The 21,499-nt window shown below is 35.4% G+C and overlaps 3 protein-coding genes across 13 annotated transcripts in view; 2 read left to right on the top strand and 1 right to left on the bottom strand.

The window, feature by feature from the left end:
* Dic1 (Dicarboxylate carrier 1) overlaps positions 1 to 15,055 on the top strand; it is a 38,570-nt gene extending 23,515 nt beyond the window's left edge. The window contains exons 3-10 of one of the 3 annotated variants that reach the window (XR_015537552.1): positions 233 to 327; positions 787 to 1,109; positions 1,968 to 2,172; positions 2,605 to 2,685; positions 3,038 to 3,094; positions 10,515 to 10,618; positions 10,731 to 10,825; positions 14,999 to 15,055. Coding sequence is in view for 2 of the 3 variants with exons in the window: in XM_087357788.1 (XP_087213914.1) it covers positions 238 to 327; positions 787 to 1,109; positions 1,968 to 2,172; positions 2,605 to 2,685; positions 3,038 to 3,094; positions 10,515 to 10,618; positions 10,731 to 10,761 (891 nt within the window). In the remaining variant the exon portion in view is untranslated. Of the gene's footprint in view, positions 1 to 232; positions 328 to 786; positions 1,110 to 1,967; positions 2,173 to 2,604; positions 2,686 to 3,037; positions 3,095 to 4,846; positions 10,327 to 10,514; positions 10,619 to 10,730; positions 11,140 to 14,998 lie in introns of those variants that run through there. The other 2 variants (XM_087357788.1, XM_087357789.1) reach the window with 2 other exon arrangements.
* LOC110826659 (uncharacterized) lies at positions 12,751 to 20,681 on the bottom strand. 3 transcript variants are annotated; one of them, XM_022057518.2, is made up of 3 exons: positions 20,187 to 20,681; positions 13,561 to 13,857; positions 12,751 to 13,232 (listed from the first exon to the last, which is right to left on the bottom strand). In XM_022057518.2, the coding sequence occupies exons 2-3, from the start codon at positions 13,818 to 13,820 to the stop codon at positions 12,956 to 12,958; spliced, it is 537 nt and encodes a 178-aa protein (XP_021913210.1). In that variant the 5' UTR covers positions 13,821 to 13,857; positions 20,187 to 20,681; the 3' UTR covers positions 12,751 to 12,955. The 3 variants fall into 3 exon arrangements, with proteins under 3 accessions (XP_021913210.1, XP_021913209.1, XP_021913211.1); XM_022057517.2 differs by lacking the exon at positions 20,187 to 20,681 and adding an exon at positions 17,645 to 17,913; XM_022057519.2 differs by lacking the exon at positions 20,187 to 20,681 and adding an exon at positions 17,305 to 17,633.
* Positions 14,992 to 21,499, top strand: part of LOC110826649 (G protein-coupled receptor GRL101) — a 138,550-nt gene continuing 132,042 nt past the window's right edge. For 5 of the 7 annotated variants that reach the window (XR_002542106.2, XM_087357747.1, XM_022057496.2 and 2 more), the window contains exon 1: positions 15,000 to 15,055. The gene's annotated coding sequence lies outside the window, so the exon portion shown is untranslated. Of the gene's footprint in view, positions 15,056 to 18,550; positions 18,569 to 21,499 lie in introns of those variants that run through there. The other 2 variants (XM_022057490.2, XM_022057493.2) reach the window with 2 other exon arrangements.

Genomic DNA, 21,499 nt, shown 5'->3' with positions numbered 1-21,499 from the left:
TTCATTGCAGTTTAATGCATTTAGTAGTATCGTGAAAAGGAGCATAATTATTATTATTATTATTGAAGGAAACTTCCATAACCTTAAATTCGCGATCAGGTATGTTAAGTAAACCCGAAAATATACACCAATCTCGTCGCTGTCCTTTTGTAAATAAATATGTAGTGGACCTTCTAATTTGAAAAAGTAATAAGATATGTTTACATGTCATTTTTAATTTTATTTTGTGCAGAAATCATGAGTGAAACACGGTTATCAAGATGGTACTTCGGAGGTTTAGCATCAGCAGGGGCAGCATGTTGCACACATCCTCTTGATTTGCTCAAGGTACCACACTCGTATTTTCTATACTTACCAGTAATATTAGTTCATTATAACAAACAGAATTCTATAGAATTAGTGACGTTCTTTTAATCCATTACGCTGTTCACAGGGATTCTTCCACGTTTTGTAATATTATTATTAGTAATAAAGTTTAATTAATTAACAGTGCCTTGTAACACATACAGTATACTCTTAATACATATATAACTTAAATTACTTCTGTTATGGCTGATGTGTGTAGCACAAGAAATATTGTATGATGCTCCTGATTCTCTTGGACATTACTACTGACATATTCTGTGGTAAAATTAAAAAGCAGTGGAAATGAAACATCCCCTTGTAACTGTAAACTGAAAAAGCATGGAAGTGAACTGTAGAACCATTAAACAAATCTGAAAAGGTGTTGTATGTGAAACTGTGTGAATGTTAACTGTGTTGTTTTATACATTGTATGTCCTTCAGGTACACCTTCAGACGCAGCAAGAAGGAAAGCTCTCGATATTAAGACTGACTTTAAAAATTGTTGAAGAACAGGGTGTGGTTGCGCTCTACAATGGATTGTCAGCATCATTGTTACGTCAGCTAACATATTCCACTACAAGATTTGGTATATATGAAGTTACTAAGCAGGCTATTGCTCCGTCAGGAGAAAACATCCCATTTTATCAGCGTGTTGGAATGGCATCACTTGCTGGGGCAGTTGGTGGTTTGGTGGGGACTCCTGCTGATATGGTCAATGTTAGGATGCAGAATGATATCAAACTGCCTGCTGAGTCCAGAAGAAAGTGAGTCCATCTTCAGCAGCTCTCAGTAAATGATATATTTGTGTCAAGAATAGACTGAGGGTAAAGAAATAACTCTATGAATGGGGCCCAAGAAGTATCAGTTGTCAGATCACTGTACCATTTATATTTTAATTTTTTAATGAGATTTTTCTTGGTTATCGTTCTAATGTTTCTCTGTTTTGAGGTATTTAACATTTTAAAATTTGCAGCTTATGGGTTAAATTTTATTATATGGATTGTAACTATAATCAGTGGTGACACCAGAAACTGTTCTGTATAAATTTTGTTACCAGTCAGCAAAAAAATTATGCAGGCTGTCTTTATGATAGCTTAGTGGAAGTACTGTGTTCCAATCACATGCTGAATGATGCTTTGTACATGGTCTTACGTTCATGTTGAGTGAAAAAATGCTAAATCTTAAAGTTCAAAATTCAAGTTTATAGAGGTGCCAGCTTGCTATAAACTTCAATTAAAACCATTATACACTTAAGGGTAATGCATACTTCATATAGTAATCTTAAAAAATGACATGGCAGCTTACGACCTCTTAGGTGACATTTCAGCAGTTTTCATTCTTGAAAATTTGGTTTCAACACACTTCTATATAATCCCTTTTATATTATCAGTAATTTAATTTATTTGAGGGCAAAAATTTCTGTTTTCTGGGATGAGTCACTCATCGTTCTGACCATTTAAGCAGCAAGGACCTCTGAAATGCCAGTAAACTTCTACCGGACTACACGGCACTACAACCTAGAAGACAGCCAATTTTGGGCTCACCGTCGTGAAAAACTGAAATCGTACTTAATATATTTGTTTAGAATGGATTGCCTCAGCCTTGTTTTTATTTGGTTGCAGTTACAGACATGCATTTGATGGTTTGATACGGGTTTATCGAGAAGAGGGTACCCAGCGCCTGTTTTCAGGAGCATCCACTGCCACTGGTCGAGCTGTACTTATGACAGTTGGCCAGTTGTCGTTTTACGACCAAGTGAAGATGTTACTACTCAGAGCTGGCTTCTCAGATAATCTCGTTACTCATTTTCTTTCTAGTCTCACAGCTGTAAGTAATAATATATAATGAAGTTATGAATAAATGTTTTATTTAATTTATCATCCCACATAACAAGCAGCATAAATGTTTTTGCCATGAATAATAAAGTGATCTCATTTTTTGCACCCCTCCTTTTCCAGGCTGCTAGGGCTGTATGGGTAACTTGCAGCCTTATGATACAAGGGACTGCAGTGAATGTTTAAAATCAGTGTTACCCAAAAGTAACATTCACTCGAACTGTGATGATTAAAATGTCACCGGATCGCTCGTCTCCAGTTGAAAGTGCCATTACACAATCATACTCAAAAAGCCACGTTCTATAGTGAAATTCTGTATAATATATTTTGAGGTTATAACTTCTTACTTAGTACATACCACAAATGTATAATTTACATATCTTTTTAAAATAAATGCAAACATAAAAATAATGCTTCATTTCAGGGAGCTGTAGCCACTACACTAACACAACCACTTGATGTGCTGAAAACAAGGGCAATGAATGCAAAGCCCGGTGAATTCGCCGTAAGTATGAAGTATTTTTGTGGTCCTGCGGGCAGACAAATTGATAAGATGATACCATAAGCCATTATTTCTAATAACGTTTGAAAATAAAGATAAACTTGAAGACCAGATCATATTTACACACTGATTGCACCACAGTTTTGGAAGTTAAATTAATTTGATCTGTCGACTCAGTACTTATTTGAACCAGGCTGAGCTGGCTTCCGAAGAACCCATAAATCTTATGTTTTTTGCCTGAATTCTATCAGTTACTTCAAGGTCAATTGTCAAGAATGTGTTTTTCCAGAAATGTGTATGAATTTGGTTATTTTGTTTAGTATGAGCCATGTGTGTTTTAAAATTCTATTTGCAGAGTATGTGGCATTTGATCAAGTACACAGCAAAACTTGGACCTCTTGGATTTTTTAAGGTAAGAGTTCTTACTCTTGTATTTAACGAGAGTTATTTTGATGATAGTTAACTGCATTCAGCTCAGGGAAAGAAATTTTCTCATGAGATTTTCGACCGGTGTATGGGACCGGTGCCAACCCAGCATCGTGAGGACATTGGGGAGCTACAATGGGTAGCATAATACGATCATGGCTGGGGATTCGTCGTGCTGACCACACATCACCCTATATCTGGCTGGATGATCGTTCACCTCTGCTTAGGCATGTGAACGTGAGGCCAGCAGCTAGCTAGCCAGCTTTGGCTCTCATAGGGCTGTTACGCCACGGATTAACTGCATTCAGATTCTGGGTTCTGATTTCAGCATTTGTTATTTGCTGTTATTACAAAATATGTTATTTGAAATAACCTAATATTATTAGGGTAATAAAATGATGCTATAGCCTGCACACGTGGTTCAGATATGGAAAACAGAAAATGTACACAGAATGGTGGTTGTGAAATATCCTGTAAAAATATGTGGAAGACATAAAGAGAGCTGGGAGCATCGTTCCAGAAATATCCTTGGCCCCATGGCATGTATGAATGAAATGAAAATAGTGGTGAGTACATTTGTAGCCTCAGAGTAACTACGAGGCGCGTCCACAAAGTAAGTTTCCCACTCGTCCCACAGCTAGCAAACCTTATATTGCGCGAAGCGACTGTGCGTACGTGATAGAGCAATGACGTAGCATGGCGCATGCACTAACGGCACTTCCCGCGTTCTCACATTAGCATCGTTGCAGCTGTTGAAGATGGAGGTTCTTATTCCAGCTCCTGCCGACTGTGAAGTGCGGTCAGTGATAACGCTAGGCCGCACACGGCTCAACGGACAGCAAGTCTCCTGCAGGAGTTCAGCTGGGAGGTGTTTAATCATCCACCCTACAGCCCGGACCTCGCTCCCAGTGATTTCCATCTTTTCCTACACCTCAAGAAATTCCTGTCCGGTCAGCGTCAGCGTTTTGAGAATGACAGAGAGGCGGAGATGGTTGTCACACAGTGGTTCCAATCCCAGGCGGCAGACTTCTACGACACAGGTATTCAAAAGTTGGTCCCACGGTATGACAAATGTCTCAATTCCGGTGGCGAATATGTTGAAAAATAGCTGGACACTTGCTGTATCTGTTGCAATAAATATTTCCATGAAATTATGTTTTGTTTCTGTAAACGGCCCCAGGGAAACGTACTTTGTGGACGAGCCTCGTATATTAATTATATAAGAAACACTCGCGTGTAAAGTGCAGAAGGCAAATTAAAAAGACTATGTTACTTTTGTTTCCCAGTCTTGACGTTTAATGTTGATTCTTCAAACACCTTTTGTGTTATCAGTGTTGGAACATATCTCCCTCCATATGTTATGGCAGATTCTTGGCTTATGTAATGGAACTTCTTCATCTACATTGGGCGTACTCATATAGAATCAAAAGGATGAACAATTGTGTGATGAATTGGAAAGGTTGTGGATGGAAGCCATTGTGGCCTGTTTTAGGGCACTGTCCTAGCATATGCTTCAACAGAAAACTGAATAGTTCAGTCAGAGTATCCAGTCATTGGGCTGATATTTGAACCCAAAACCTCCTGAATAAAAAGCGAGAGTGCCAATACACCGTGATTTATGTTAATACTTTTTAACAAGTTTCTCATTTGTAGTTATTGTCTCTGTTTATCACACCTGTTAACTACAAGAACAAAGTTTATCGTTTTATATTTTACAAGTATTTTTGTGATTTGACAGGGTTATGTCCCAGCTTTTGTGCGCCTGGGACCTCACACAATCCTCACATTTGTATTTCTGGAGCAGCTGCGAAAGAATTTTGGTATCAGCCCGTCATTGTAGGTTGGTAATAATCTGAGGGAAGGCCTGTTCTCTTTGTCTCATAGACGTGTATTTGTTTAGTCAGTAAATGTCGATCAGCTATAGAACTATGTTCTATATTTTATATACTTCCAAAAACATTTATGTTTCAGTGGTGCTAGACCTGTTATAAGCCTGTGCTACCTGTTAAAACTGCCCTGCTGTGCTATGTGATATCATGCTTTAGAGTAAAGATTTTACACATCTCTGTTCCAGAGGAATCGTCAGCCTTTAGTTGAATGTGATTGAACTTTTTTTTCAGTTATGAAACTTGTTTACGTTACCATTTTCAATATTCAAGTCATGAAACTCTATATGCAGTGCAGGTGTTTAATATGATGCATATTGAATATTTTCTCAGAAATAAATAACACAATTTTGAAATATGAAAACCTGCACACTTTTGAACCAGTGATTATGTTTACAGTAAACTTGTACATTTATCACAAAATTTAAAGTCAGACATTGCTCAGGACCTCATGATGAATTACATGCAATAAATCCCTTGCCCATTTATTTTACCCATGTGCCTTAAATTTCTCTTTCTTTGTAGTTTCTCATGTGAGACTCTACTGACCTCCATCCAACAGAAGTGCCACTTCAGGTGCTTAATTTTTAATGTAGGGTGATACAGCAGGGACGATTTCATTCCGTAGCATTGACTGCTTATTGCTTATGTTGGTGTAAGTGTATGTTAGTAATAAATATGTAAAGGCAGGTTCAAAACTAATATGCCGTTGTCAGAATAAGGTACCAAAGATGAAAAAGAAAAATGAAAAATAATGAAATACTGTATGTCGATGGTGCTAATTTCTCATTGCTTGCTGCTACTGTGGCACATGCTTTTACCACTTTTACTATATAATATGAGTTGAATAATTATTATCATTGTCTGTTGAATTTAACACATATTCTGTGACCAGAGCTGTCCCTAGGTAGCGTGAGGGGTGGCCACTTTACTTTTCCAGGCCTTACGCATAATCACGAAAGTATGTAAAGTCTTATGTCGTGTCTGAGATTTCAGTCTACCAACATTATGTATTAGTTATTTCAAGTTAAATTGAAATCTCGATTAGTCTGATTGTTTATGTCATTATTTGTTATTAGTATGACTTAATTACCTAAGGCTTTGAAAGGCTATATTGACCATTAGGAAGGCATATTATTGTTGTCAACAAAGTAATTGAATGGGTATAGACGAATTTGACCCAGTCCCCACATTCCCCTAGGGATGGCCCTGTCCGTGATTACTTATAAACTATATGTTTTGTTGTTTAGTTTTTTAATGCATTTATTTTAACATGACCAAATGGTAATACAAGGCTTTATATATATGCTTAAAGAAATTAATCTGTAATGGGGCTTCCACCAGGGAATAACATCCGCCGTTGTAGTCCTAACAGTAAGACTGGGGCACACAATACATACATTTTAGAATAATTTGTCGCAATGTACCCTGTTGTTAAATACTGGGTATGGTATAATACTTTATTTTCTAGCATAACAATATTTATTAAAACTCTGAAATATCCTGGTCACAAACACTAGATATCTGCTTCAATATTGTATGTTGGTATAATAATGTCAGTTAAAACATTGTCTCTTCGAAACTTTACCATTTCACTACCATGGGTACATATGAGTAACATATGACATTTAGTGATGAACAGAGAGGAGTAAGCAAATAACAGAAACATGGACAACGTTGGCAGAATGTGTTCTACGAGCAGAGTTTACATTTCTTGTGCACTTCATATTTCAGCATCAAGGCAAAAGAAAATGCTTCTACTTTTTTCATCATCACTTAAATCACAAAATTTGAATTGTTCAATTGGAAATTGTGTACAAAAGGAGACATATCTCTTTACTGAAAAAGCTCTCTGGTTGTCTGTCTCTTTAGGCTTGTGAGTAAGTAGGATTTTTAAATTGGGAGATTATCAGTTATCTGCTGCCTACTTTGATGCTAGAAATGCAGTGATGAGACCTTCAGACTTGCCTGAGTTGCTTACTGTCTGGTCCTTCGTCTTTTTTGGCTCGTCCGACAAGTGCGGCCCCTTGCAGTAGCTATATGCCTCTGCTACTTGATTTCTATGTTGAAGCTAATGAACAGATTTTAAATTCACATTTCCATCACTTGTTATTTAGTACAAAGTACAAAATGTTTACATTTTAATTTTAATTTTCTTGTTACTATTACGTATAATTTGTGTGGGTTAGTTTGTTTTGTCACCATTTTGGGATTTCTATATGTATGAATGTGAAAAAAATTAACTGAACAGATTTTAGAGAAAGTGGAGGTAAGGCCTATTTATACACAAGTTGTTTCAAAGTGATGATTGTTGTTTTCAACATTCAGTATACATCAGAACTGAAATTGTTGTCATCGTCTAAATATTAGAAAGTAATATGCAAAGTTTCTATGTCTGTTTGACTGGAACTTATCCATAGCTGTTATATTCAGTGAGAAAATTAATATGTACATATTTAAGCTACAAAGTTGTATAAATGTTACAGTAAGAAAGCTGCAAAGTCAGTATGCATGACACTGTGAATCTTCTGATATTTGTGGGGGAGTTGGTGTATTTAAAATTAATATAGTCTACCTTGTATAAGCGTGTGTTAATGCACTAGGTGTTGTATTTTGTCAACTGTTTGTAAATTACAAAATATCTGTCCATGATTTACCAGCTCTCCATCTATCTATTGCTGTACAAAATGTTAATGTAACCATCCACGGCTGTCCACAGTCATTGTGTGTTCTCTCTATGAAGTGCATAAAATAAGCACATACTGTAGAGGTTATGTCTGTCTATTTGGAAATTTATCATGTGAATTTAATTTTGATTTGAATTAGTCCAGCATGAGTGTAGTACCACTCTTACGTGAAATTGAAGATTATCACTTTTCTCAAAAACTGTTCATCTTACAAAAAATATTGTTACTTGGTATTAAATATAAAACTGCAGATTGACCAAATATATCAGTGGGCCATATTCTTTCATCTAGTGGTTGTGGAAGAATTTCATAAACATTATTTCATCCATAATCTATGATGACATTAAACTGTGAGAGAAAAGTGTACGTGAATGACAGGTTCTGCAGATAACCTCTTTGATCTGAAATAGGCAGTAGGTCATAGTCAGTTGTAAAAGATTCTTCCTTACCAAAGAGTGGAGAGTTGGTACCTATATTTGTGGTGTGGGGTTTTATGAATTTCAAAGTATAATCATGTTTTTACGCCGTATTAAACTTGCATACATATTATTGTAGTTTATATATAAGTTATAACAAGTAATATATATTACAAACCTGTATTTTCAGGAGAATTTTCTTTTAATATAGTTATATATTTTGATGACAAATATATGGTAAATTTATTATATACATGAAATTAATGTGATAAAAGAACCTATGTGACATATTTTGAACATGCTTACATTCCGAATTCTTATTATTATAAAGTTCTTCATGTTAAATTATTGGTCACAGTGTTCCGGGACTTCATGGTCACAATGTTTCATGACAAGATTTAGGCTTTTATGAACTCGGGGTTGGCATACTTAGAGATTAAGTCTTATCAGAATCATCAGCACAAGCATTCCTGTACTTGGCAGCTGATGTTAAAACATAAGCATATCTCTTCAACAAAAGATGTGGACTCTTACCTACATATCTTAACAACAAGAAAAATTATTGAATTGCAATATAATGTATTTACTTTCCACAATTAAATATTATATCGTGTCCATAAATAGAATTCTGTTGACGTAAGACTTGTGTCTGTACTGAATGTCACTTTACTGTTGAGTGGAGCACTCATTATTCATATTCAGGAGGTCGCAGGTTCAAATCACAGCCTGGAGTTTAGCTGTCCTCACTGAGGTTTCTTGGTGATTTTCCTCAGTCGCACATGTGCCAGGATATCTTAAAATAGGCCATGGCCATTTCCACATTCTTTCCAGATGCTCATTCACAAATAATCTTTACATTCAGTGCTACATAATGTAGGCAGTTGACTGTGTTGTTAAATAAACCAACAATTAACCAATCACACAGTGAACTTGTTTGTGACCCAAGATACAAGTAATTTTTTTTATCTTATTGTTTAGTACATTTTGCCATTATTAAATATTGGTTAATGTTACTGAAGTGCATAAGTCCTAGTCTTATGTAACTAAAGAAAACAGTATATCTTTTTAATTGCCTTGGTAGTTCTGTTTACTGCGTGTAATTTTTGGCAAGTTTGAATATAAAATATTAAACACATGAAAAGAGACCTGTAAGATTTATGTATACTTTAAATTGGTGCTTTTGTACAAAGTGTAATAATGAAATATCTGTAAGCTGTTATCAACATGGATTACTGTTTTCTGAGAAATGAGTTTCATGTTTTTAAAACTTCTGAATTGATTATCCTGTATCATTGCATGAATCAGTCTCTGCTTCTGTTCTGTTTTTGTTAAAATCTTATTCCGAATTATGGGTTTTATAATAAATCTAACCTCAGATAATATATATATGTGTAAAATAAGTTATTAAATGTGAAGGAGTTATGTGCGGTAACATAATGATAGTCTTTTTATTATTATGAGATGCATTTATATTTGTACAGATTCCTTAACAGAGTTATTCTATACATGTGCAATAATCGTATGTAAAACATTTTTGAAATCTTAAATACATTTTATAACTGTTAAATAATATGCTAAGGAATATTATCAACAAATATTATTTGGTTAAATTATGAAAATATAACTTTTTCTCATAACTGTTTTCATACTCATATCATCATGTTCATACTGTACATGACTCAAGGGAAGAGGCAAATGCAGTAATGACGGTGAGAGATATGAATGCCCTAGGCAGCTGGTAGACTGGCATCAGGGTAGTCTGCAAAACATAAGAGTGGCATGGGATGGAATACATAATAAAGTAATAAAAGAATAAGGAACTTTTTGATAAATATTTAACATAATCATAGATTGTCATTTTTAATCAAGTATGACACGCTTTGTAAGAGGATGCTTGGTTCTTACTACATTTCAGCATGTATTTTACATCATATTGTTAATCATTGTGGTTATATTGTAATATCTAATTATTCACAAAGGGCCCAAATCATAATCTAACTTATTTTCTACAGTTGTAACCTAACCTCAAAGTCCAGTATTTGCATCTCAGTTATGGGAAAATATAGTTACACTTGGCAGTTAAAGATTAGTGAAAAACATTGTTTGTTATGTAATGGAATTATGTATAACAATTTTATATCTTATGCTTATATGTGATAAATTTTGTATTCAGCTGTGTTCTAATTTAAGGTGATCTGTTTTTGTCATACTATAAATAAGATATTTTTACATGTGCTTATTTTATAGCCTACTACCTTATTTATTCCTAATACAGGAAATTTATCACCTTGGCCTGCATAACTCTTATCTGTACCACAGTGTCCTTAATTTAATGAACTGTTCTTATAGTGTTCTACTTTCATAGTGCTCCGGGTAAGGATCGTACTACTTCTTGTTCATTTCTTGTTACTCCGCAGAAGCTCCAGTGCATGTACAAAAAGGAAAAGAAGTTAGAGGAAATGAAGACGTATCATTATTTAAACTCAGAAAATAATGGAGGGAAAAGATCAGTTCGATACAGGTGAGAAAATAATTGACTTTTATATGTGAGAATAGGGCATTTAAACCCTCGTAGGATAGGATCTAGCCTCTGCGGTGACCCATTGAACATGTTTGGTTTTACATTTTTCTAGTAATACAATGGAACGTCACAGCTGTGGTTAGCACTCCATTGTATTTGGGAAGCTCCAGGTTCAAGTCTCGTCCCAGAAATTGGCAGTCCTGATAGGTATGTCTTGCTCTTTTTATTGCCCCTGGAAAAAAGACGGTGTAGTACTTTAAGTTATGTTATTACCTCCTTATCCCATTCCAATTTAATAATTATTCTCTGCTGAGTTATGGAGAGCGTCGTCAAGAAAACGACATATAAATTGGGTACTTGTGGGTTATCGAGACATCGCTTTAAAAATAGGTTAGATTAGGTTAATGTGTGTGGATAAATGACATATACTTGGAAGTTTTTATATTTTATTTCAATACATGACAAATTATTATATTTTATTTGGATATGCATGAGATGTTAATTGTTGTTACTAGCTGTCTCCGGAGGCCAAAATTCGCTTATGGATTTTAGAATCGTTATAAAAATATCAACGAAGTAACAGATAACAACAACCGAGTATACGGGTATACTGATACGCATGCGCAGTTTTCCGTGCCAATCCAACTCCAGACCAACAATTGTAAATCCGCGTCGTATAGCGCTAGTGTCTAAATGTAGAATCATAATAGTCATTAACATTATCGATAGTGTTCTGGTGATGCATTTATGGTCCTGATTAGTAGTGTGGCGCTTTTTTGTACCTACTGTCGTTCAAACTTTTAAGGTTAGTTTTTCGCCGAAAAAATGAAAAATGTGGTTACGAGGTTGTGAATCGTAACTGGTGGGTGATTTAAGAAAATGTGGACAACACTGATAGTATGTTTAGACAAATTTTTAGACCCAAGTAGTGTGCATTTTCGGCGCTTTGCACGAGGCCGAAATGACGTGTCGTACTGGGCCATGAAATTCCTGCGTTAATTTCGTAAACAAATATATTTAAAATTGGTGGCCCGTGGCTTTGACAGGGTAGCGAGATTACTGCACAAATATAGCGAAAAACCGTTGTATACGAGTGTAAAAAAATGGCACGCGGTCTTGTGTTGTCCACAGCCATCAATGGAAGATTCTAGATATTCTTATTGCTTGTTACAGGACGTTATATCTGGTAGGTCTGTTGTTAACACAATCATTCTGTATTTGAGTGGCTAAATTGGGTTGACTTGAAAAACAAAAGCTGCCCTTTTAATTGTTTTGGTCAGGTTGGAATTTTTACAAAAAATAAAAAAAAATGACAAATTTTTCAGAAAGCAGGCACTTGGGAAACTGAGCTGGGTAAAAAAAACTGGCTCTTTGGAAGAATAGGATATGAGATGTGAACTGGCTTAATGAGACTTTAGATTATGACTAATGGTTGGCTGGGAAAGCAGTGGCAGCTTGCACCCTAAAAGCTTTCTAGCATAACACCATTCCATGTAAATTCATTTATTCGCCATCTATATCAGCAGTGTTACTGTAATCAGAAAATAACTTGGCATGGGTTTGGCATCACGGTTGTAGGAAATGTATAGCGATGCTGCTAGTGATTGAAAATGTAATGTAATGATCGTTCACATGCCTAGTAGTTTGCTCATAGTTTAATTTTAAATAAACTATAATTTTACGCAACCTACCATGAACATAAAATGTGTTAAATGTTGATCACAACAGACATTTTCACCATCATGAGCAACTAAATCTCATATGGTAAACCTAATTTGATACATTTCTTGCATAAAGCTTTAATTTTTTGACACTGATGAACAGAAAAAACTAAATATCCCTTTGTATATGATCAAAGATGGAAATTAAATATTTTGATGTTATGGTGCAATTAGTGCATCACATACTTTATTGCCAGTTTTTATAACTTGGAGTTTGTACATTGTGTAGGTTTATTCTTAAAATGTGATATTTCAGAAACTTTCTCCATCTTTAAGCTACATTTAACCTAATAAGGGGTTCCTCCTTGATTTAAGACACAGCCTGTTTCCAAAAGATTGCTTTTAAGGGATGGACATGGATGATGAATAAGGTCCAAGATATAAAAGAATTGACTGTGATGCACCAAAACATTAAAAAATTAATAAAGCACTTTATTACAAATATTTCTTAAACAGGAAAGAATGCTGTGGCTTCACATTGCAGGAAGTTTTATGAAATGTCACAAAACTCAGGTTAATCTGTTCATTCTATTCATTCATTGCTGCATACTTAATTGTTCTGGTCTCTATAATCATAGCTTATCTTCCTTCCCCGTTTTACGACATTTAAAACATTTTAGTCTCCTTCTTTCAATAACCCTTGTCCCTTAAGCAGGTATCGGCAGAACTCGTGGTATCCTTCTTCTTCCAGCATTTCAGCTGATTTCTGTTTGGCCTCTGATATAGCCCGCATTATTGTATGATTGTCCTCACTCTCGATCGCAGTGTATAAAGCTTGCATCTGTGCCTGATCAAAGTTAATATCAGAATCTGCAAACTTTAGAATGAACTGCGCCTCTTGCTTCAGTGTTGTTTTGCAATGCCTTTGGATTGATCCAAGACCCGTAGGGGACCTAAATAAATACAAAGTTAGTTACTGCATCTAATTTGCCATTAGTATGCATTAGAACACAAAATCATGTAAAGCTGTTTGTGAAAAAGAAGAATACATTTCATTTCTGTACTGTTGTAATTACAAATGGTGCTCATACACAGATAATATATTTAAAAAGTCATTTTTATTTGTAACTCACTGTTATTATATTTCATCGCTTTGCTTCTGAACTTTTTGTATGTAAGGTCTGGTACTAGGGCAATGAGGCAAATTTTATACCGTCTGTGAATCCATCTACCTACTGCTTGCTTTAATATCAAGTGGTGTACATCAAACATTTTTCTCACCTTGCTCTCTTCTCTGGAGTATCTCGGCTCCATTCCAGGTTGAGGTGCTTTGATTTCTCAGCTTGAATCAGGAATGTATTACATTTCTCCCAGAATTCCAGTAGTCTTTGTCCTTGTTCCAAGTCCCTAGATTCAAGATAGTCATGAAGTTTCTGCCTTGCTATTGAACTGAGTAACACATTCGATAGTTTCTCTGTCCATCTCCTGACACTTTCTGGAGAAATGTTACCTCCTCCTCCACAGCTCAAACATCCCGCCATGCAGAAATGTGATTCAGTAATAATCCATTCAAGCGATCTACAAGAAGAATAAAATTGTTCTTAGAGAATAAAATTAGATATTCGAACACATCACATCCATTCATCATATAGAACGGAATCAAAATGTATGTGCTATTTCCAGGCGTTGTGATAAATCTGAAGACAGAATGTCTCAGAATTGACAGTCTAACAACCAACCTGTATGTAAAGAGATGTTCCTAGCAACTGAAAGCATTCATATTTCTTGTTATAATGGCAACACTGTAGGACAGATAACGTTTTGATGCTTCAGTAGATTGTATGCTGTTAGGGGGGCAGTGGTAATTTACATGTAAACTTGAGTTTTGGTATGACATTAAATAAACTGCCCAATTTGAGCATACGTTGCCACATTAAAAAGGGATGATGTATATGTCTGGGGCCTTGAAGCCCAGAAAACTGTATGGGTGGGTTTTCATTAGATGATATGCCTCAGCAAGCCGTCTGGGTTTCTCTTTACCAACACGTCAAGGAATGTAAGATTTGAAGTTTTCACAGCGGCGAGTCTGAAGATTTCTGTCTTCTGGGTTGTTGCGCTGTGTAGTCTGGTCGATGTTTACCAACGTTTCAGAGGTCATACTGCCTCCATCATCAGGGCGATGAGTATGAAGATTTCTGTCTTCTGGGTTGTTGCGCTGTGTAGTCTGGTCGATGTTAACCAACGTTTCAGAGGTCGTACTGCCTCCGTCATCAGAGTATGAAGATTTCTGTCTTCTGGGTTGTTGCTCTGGGTAGTCTGGTCGATGTTTACCAACGTTTCAGAGGTCATACTGCCTCCGTCATCAGGGCCCTGATGATGGAGGCAGTATGACCTCTGAAACGTTGGTAACCATCAACCATACTACACAGCGCAACAACCCAGAGGAGAGAAATCTTCATGTCAAGGAATAGTAACAAGTTTTAATCTTCTGTTTTCATTGTGAACTAATGCTTGGGTGGATGCTGTTGATGTGTTTCTGCAAAATCTGTAATTCGTCCTTGCCATTGGGAATGATGTGGCCTATTCCAACAGTTGCCCGATGTAACCGATGAAAATTACAAGAAACTTCAATGAGGATAGCTGTCATTTGGCCCGAGAACCAAACTAGATACTCGTGATTTGAAGGAGGAGTGCTAACCCCATAATGTTTATTTTTCAGGCGAATGAATGACAATGCAGTGAGGACAGCGGAGATCCTGTTTGTTTCAAAATGAAGGTAGGATTGTACTGGCAATACATTATATTAATTTTACGCCGTCTGCTACTTAATATGTCAAAATTCATCAAAAGGAAACTAAAGGTAGTCAGTATCATTTTGATTTGGTCCTTTATTTCTCTTAGAGGTTAAAAGAAGTGACAAATACAATAATCACCACCCAAGAAAGAAAACTCTTTTATATAGTGATAACATGTCACTTCTTTCTAAAAATATTAAACAATAAACCATATTTCCTTAGAATAACAAATTAAAGTATCTTGAGACCATAAGTAACATTTTCTTTTACAGACTATCAACACATATCATTTTAAGATACAAATAAGCTAATTACATTTTTAAAGTGAAATCAAAGGTCTTGTAAATTAAAGTACAGTCTACTGAGTGAGGTAGTTTATTACATATCTTTATATTTAATACTTAGGCAGTGTCTACACATTTAAAAATTATAATAGATGCAAAGGAACCGTTATTCTTTTCACAACTTGAAAATGCAAAATATTCTTTGTACCATTCGCAGTAATACTGACACATTATGACTGAACGTTTTTAGCTGTTCTTCTTACGCTGATAGTTATTACATTTATGGAAATTCTGAGTGGTCTGTCATCGTGGAATTTATCACTCAGTAATTGCTGTGAACATATACCTTTATAATTCATTTGGCGAGGCATCCAGAAATATACTCATTCACTTGACAATACCAGCAGTGAATATATTTTTAGTCTCAGATTAAATATATAAAATAAACAAACTGCCACACACAAGGCAGCTGAAGACTATATTGATTTTATAAGATAAATGAAGACAAAAAGTCATTAAAAATCAGTAAAAAATCAGTAATTCAGTGAAGAGTTTTAAATACATAACACCTGATGATGGCTATATATAGCAGAAACATGTCGTGTATGTTCCACATGTAAATCGAGTACTCGATAGGGAACGTAAAATGATATTTTAATCTTTTAATAATATTATATTGTGATTGACGGCTAATTTTAATATATTTTTAATACTATATTGATTTTGTTACCTGATCTTAGCATTCAGTATTAAATGCTGAATTTTTAACCTCTGCTTAAGATACAGACGTCGGTTTCTTCACTTGAGACTATGGGTAGGCAGATATTGTTACGTGACTAGTATATTTGAGTTATATTTCTGGAGCACTGCTTTTAACCAATCAATCAATCTCTGTATTCACAAATAACAACAAATGATCTGACATATGTATTAGTTTTCATCCATCAGTGATTCTTTGGTAAAAGGTGTGCACAAAATTCTTTATATCCTTCATCTTGTAGCAACGTAGCTGCCTCTTTTTGTGCAGCAGTGATAGCCACTTTGATTTTATTAATATCTCGACTCTTGACTGCGTCGTTTAGAGTGTACATTTCTGCAGTAAGGTTAATCTTATCATCTGCTAAATTCACAATTTTTTGAGCCTCCTCCAAAAGCTTCACTTCGTCGTACCCATTTGCCTCGCTTAGAAATTCCTGACAATTTCCCAAGAATTTCAGTAGTTCCCGACCTGCTTCTAAGTCCCGCTTCTCGAGGAAATCACTGAATCTCCGTTGTGCTGTAGGACTGTCCAACACATTCTGCAGTCTGTCAGTCCATTTTTTCCTATCCTCTTCGGAGACATTTCCAAAGTTAAAGCATCTAGCCATGTGGAGAAGTTATGTTATTCAGGATTCACAAGTCTGGGAACACTAAAACACAATTCAGACAAAAGTAATTTTTTAAAATAAAAATTCAAGATTGATTCTGAAGCACAGCATAAATGTTGATACAAGAAGTGATGGATGTTTAATTGATACTTTACAATATAAGGTGTTCTGGTGATGCATTTTGTTGAAAAACTTTCTAGGTGTCGCCTCTCCCTCTTTATCACGTCCAATTACACACAAAAAAACACTTTATTATTTTAGCAGAAGAAAATATATTTCAAACATTATATCTCAAATTATATGCAGTCATTCACTTCATCTGTATTAGCTATTAGCTGTTGTGAGATAGATGGGCATGTAGCACGTGGAAAATAAATTCAAACAAAATTATAGTTATAAAACTTGGGAAAAGGCCCACTTGGTAGACCTAGGCGTAGATGGGAGGATGTCTCTTAAAGAAACAGAGTATGAAGTTCAACTGGGTCAGATTGGAATCCAGTGATGAAACTTCAGGCTTCATGAAAAGCAGATTTATTGACCATCAGAGCGACTATCAGCTTCTCAAACAGAGTTACTTACCATGGAGGTAGTTCATACCACCCTGAGTGATCCACAAAAAAAAAAGTATTAACTACAACAATCCTTAATATCGCGACCTGCGGTTTGAAAACGAGTCACTGAATATATTAAATGGCGTGTTATGTTGAAATATGTTGCACAACCTTTTGAAAGTTTCGTGTTTATCAAATATTGTATTTAGCGTCACAGTTGTACCACACCCCCTCCGGTTGAAATGACTGTTCACAATACGAAGCACACTTCCAGTGTTTTATAACACGTCAAAATCCGACCCGGAAAATGGACTAGAGATCGTAAGACAACACTTTTCGTGTTTAAGAGCTAACAACTGTATATTTACCTGTCACGACAGCACTCCAAAAATAACTGCTCAACAGACCAGACGCGTATAGCATCAGTAGTACGAAAACTAATGACAACTAAACGTAATTTCCCTTTTTATAGCAACAGTTATCGAACATCATACGTTTGAGTATTACTTATCACAAAACAGGTCACATGAGGCCAGCAAGCATAATTTCATGCATGCCCCTTGCACAGAACCGCATCATAGCAGACGAGTTCGCCATGAATAGCACACAACACGACGCAAGCTCGGAGTGTTATTGGAAATCGAACTCAAAACGCGGGAACCTTGAACAATAATAATATTACTGGCTGGTTTGGGATTTATTTTGGGACGCTGTGCCAGTTGCATGAGGTGAATAACTTTTCAAAATACCGCCCAGTTATTTTTCTTTCACAACTCTTGGATCGTATTAAATTACTTCAAAATCTAACATTTTTTTTCACTCCTAACCTATTTTATTTGATGGAGACATTTGATGTCTGCCTGTCGAACCATGTTTTCTACTCTTCATACATATTATTTCTTAGGACCATCACATTTCAGATATTTATTTGAACTCGTAGTTTGTAGAGAAAACTTTAATTTTGACCGAAACTAAACTTAATTTTTTCAAAATTAATTTTGATGGTTTACAAAAATCCTGCTGATCAACTTATAATTCTTTCAAAATTAGTTTCAAATCAGTTGATAACACCATTGTAGATATCAGAAGCATCACCGCAGATTTACACCTCACACTGTCGTTAGAACTCTTGAACTGGATGTGACAGACCGAAGGTTCTTATGGCTTGTTTACATTATATAAGTTGTGTAGTTACTCGTTGAATAAGTCGTGAAGTGTGTTAAGTGCTTTGCCATGAACTTCTACGGCGACACTTCGTTTACGTTACGTTCCAGTCAATTTTCTGTCTACAGGTAACGAAATATTTCTACCATGTAATGTAATACTTTTACCATAATTTTCAAATACTTTGTTTCCGTGCTAATGTCGATGTGTGTTTTCGATATATCGACTCTTTTCACAGCAACAGTTCTCGTTTAAACAGTTTAAATTACAACTGTCCGAAGAACATGGTGAATCATGACGAATTTAATTAATTATACGTATTAATATTTCACTGTTTCTCTGTGTCGCCACCGTCACGTTAAATTATATATTCAAATAAGAGGACAGAATGCCACGAACCTCGTTGCCAGGGTTAGTTGACAGATGTTTAACGAGACGATAAAAGCTTAGTTGCTGATATTCATCAAAATGCATATAATCAATTTTATTCACCGTCTTTACACAAGCTTATATATTGTTAAAATCACATAAAATTATAACATTTCTTCATTTAATATTGTTACATTTTAAAATGACGACATGTTTCGATGTTCATTCCATCATCGTCAGGTCCATCAATTACAATTTAAAATCTGTTGCACCTGCTGCCCTGCAGTCTACCGTTCCGTAATATCAGACACGCACATCACACACAACCCGATTTAAGGCATCTAGACGCAGCCTCCAAATTTAATGGAAGAAGCCTGAAGGTTAAACAAATAAAATCTAATGGGTAGAACAAATCAGTATACGCAGGGCAGCAGGTGCAACAGATTTTAAATTGTAATTGATGGACCTGACGATGATGGAATGAACATCGAAACATGTCGTCATTTTAAAATGTAACAATATTAAATGAAGAAATGTTATAATTTTATGTGATTTTAACAATATATAAGCTTGTGTAAAGACGGTGAATAAAATTGATTATATTGAAGAACACAAGCATGACGCAATTAAGATATAAATCAAAATGCATACTACAAATCAAGATGAAGACTTGTTCGTTATCAGATTGTATTGTGATGTGTCGGACGTCTGATATCCACAGACAATAACAGTTTATTGTCTGTCGATATCAGATGTCCGACACATCACAATACAATCTAATAACGAACATCAAAATGCATACTCCAAATCAAGATGAAGACTGAAAATTAAAAATCAATAAACGCAATGCACAAATGTACAATAGTTTTTAAAAATATATGAATTGATAAGCCTGATGATGATGTGGTAAACATCGAAACATGTCGTCGAAATCAAAAGCGCTGTGATAAATGTAATATTATACGACACAGAAAAGCGCCATAAAATATAACATAATGCAATTTATATTGTAAATGTTATAAATAATTTTAAACAACATTATTTTAAAACAAGTTTTGTGTATAGACTGGAAAAATAAATATATGTATTGATATAACACAAACATGACGCAATTAAGATATAAATTTAGTTTTTGTGTCCGTCCGTCCAATATAATTCTATAAACTCAAATAGAACTTATGCCATATTTCTGTAAACGGCAAAACATATAACATTTCATGCAACATAAAATTCTTTCGTAATTGAAATGTGAAATATTCTTCAGTGTGGGATAAGATCTATTTTCTGTGCAACAGTCGATTTTTATCTGCAATAAATGGACTTGAAAGCACATCAACAAACACAGCGCATGTGAAATTACGAAACATTGATACTCGCCATTTGTTCCTATTTTACTGCCGATGTACACCAATATCCTCTCGCGTTCTTCGGTCGAAGAAACTTTAACAGCGCGTTCTCCTGCTTGCAGAAGGCAGGAACGAACATCTGCTCGCACACACAATAACTTTGCAGACGACGGCCTTACTCACGAATGTTTACACCTGTCCCTACCAACACTTTACAGCTTAAAGGGCAGGTACTGATCGTGTTAGTTACTCTTTAAAACATTGTTGAACCCGAAGAAGATAATTAAATGATAATGAACTTGATATCCCGGTGGAGAATGTTCACCGAAATAACATTCAAAATTCAATGTATTTCTTAAACAATAAACAGGGCAACTGTTTTACCAAAATTCGTGGCTTAAATGATGTTAGACTGGTAATGACGTGTAATCTTAGAATAAGGTAACCTCTCGATTTTAAATGATATTTCGACGAAACCTCTGCAGTAAGACACAACGTTTCGGTGTAGTTTATACACATTTTATCATATACCATGGCCGGTAGCCGAACGCTTTCTGAATTAGGATCTTAGAGCCGGGTCAAACAATGGAACTGTTACGGACTGAGGAGAAAAGAATTCCCATGGCCTTAGTAGGAAACATGCTTCAGTGCATACAGATATGGGCTTTAGCAAAGGATGTACAAGTTTCCTGCTTGTAAGAGTTGATATTTGATGCATGAAAGTACAAAGGAAATTTTATAATCGTAAACAAGTAATCAAAATAAATATAAATTATTATTTGCATTTACCATTTGTGCATATTACCTTAGAACAGATTGAAGTGAAAATTTATAGTGGGAACAGTACAGATTCGGTTTAATGCGATCCAAAGTCTAATGTCTTGGTATATCCAAAGTCATAATGAACACAATCCTTATTAATTTCGATGTAGGTACAAAGTGTGTTCAGTCAATTAGCAATTTTTGAACCATATATTTCTTTTCACGAGGTTCATGGGCCTACAGAAACTTCTAAATAGACTGCCTCAGAGCGGAAATTATACAGCGAATTCTATTAACACTAACTCAGAAGTTACAAGTGTTTTGTATTGTCCCAGTCTTGTGATTTCATTTTCTCTATGTGCCTTGAATAAGCTCAGTGTCTATTTGATTTTTTTAAGTAAAATGACAAACTCTGCCTATGTTTTGGAATAACTTAAAGTGTTACTTAACCCACAGTGCTAACGTGGTAAATTCTTGCTTCAAAACCACTGCATTCATTGGGTTTGCAGAACATACTGTAATATTCTGCTTGTACTCCCAGTTTTATCCAATTTGGATTTTCCTCAGAAATTAGGTATCTTG

Source organism: Zootermopsis nevadensis, unplaced genomic scaffold (genome assembly GCF_977971745.1).
Source record: "Zootermopsis nevadensis isolate Lab colony 2312 unplaced genomic scaffold, Znev_1.0 Znev_ptg000028l, whole genome shotgun sequence".
In the NCBI taxonomy this organism is placed as follows: domain Eukaryota; kingdom Metazoa; phylum Arthropoda; class Insecta; order Blattodea; family Termopsidae; genus Zootermopsis; species Zootermopsis nevadensis.
The sequence above is the reverse complement of the archived record's forward strand: the minus strand, read 5'-3'. Positions and strand labels throughout refer to the sequence as shown.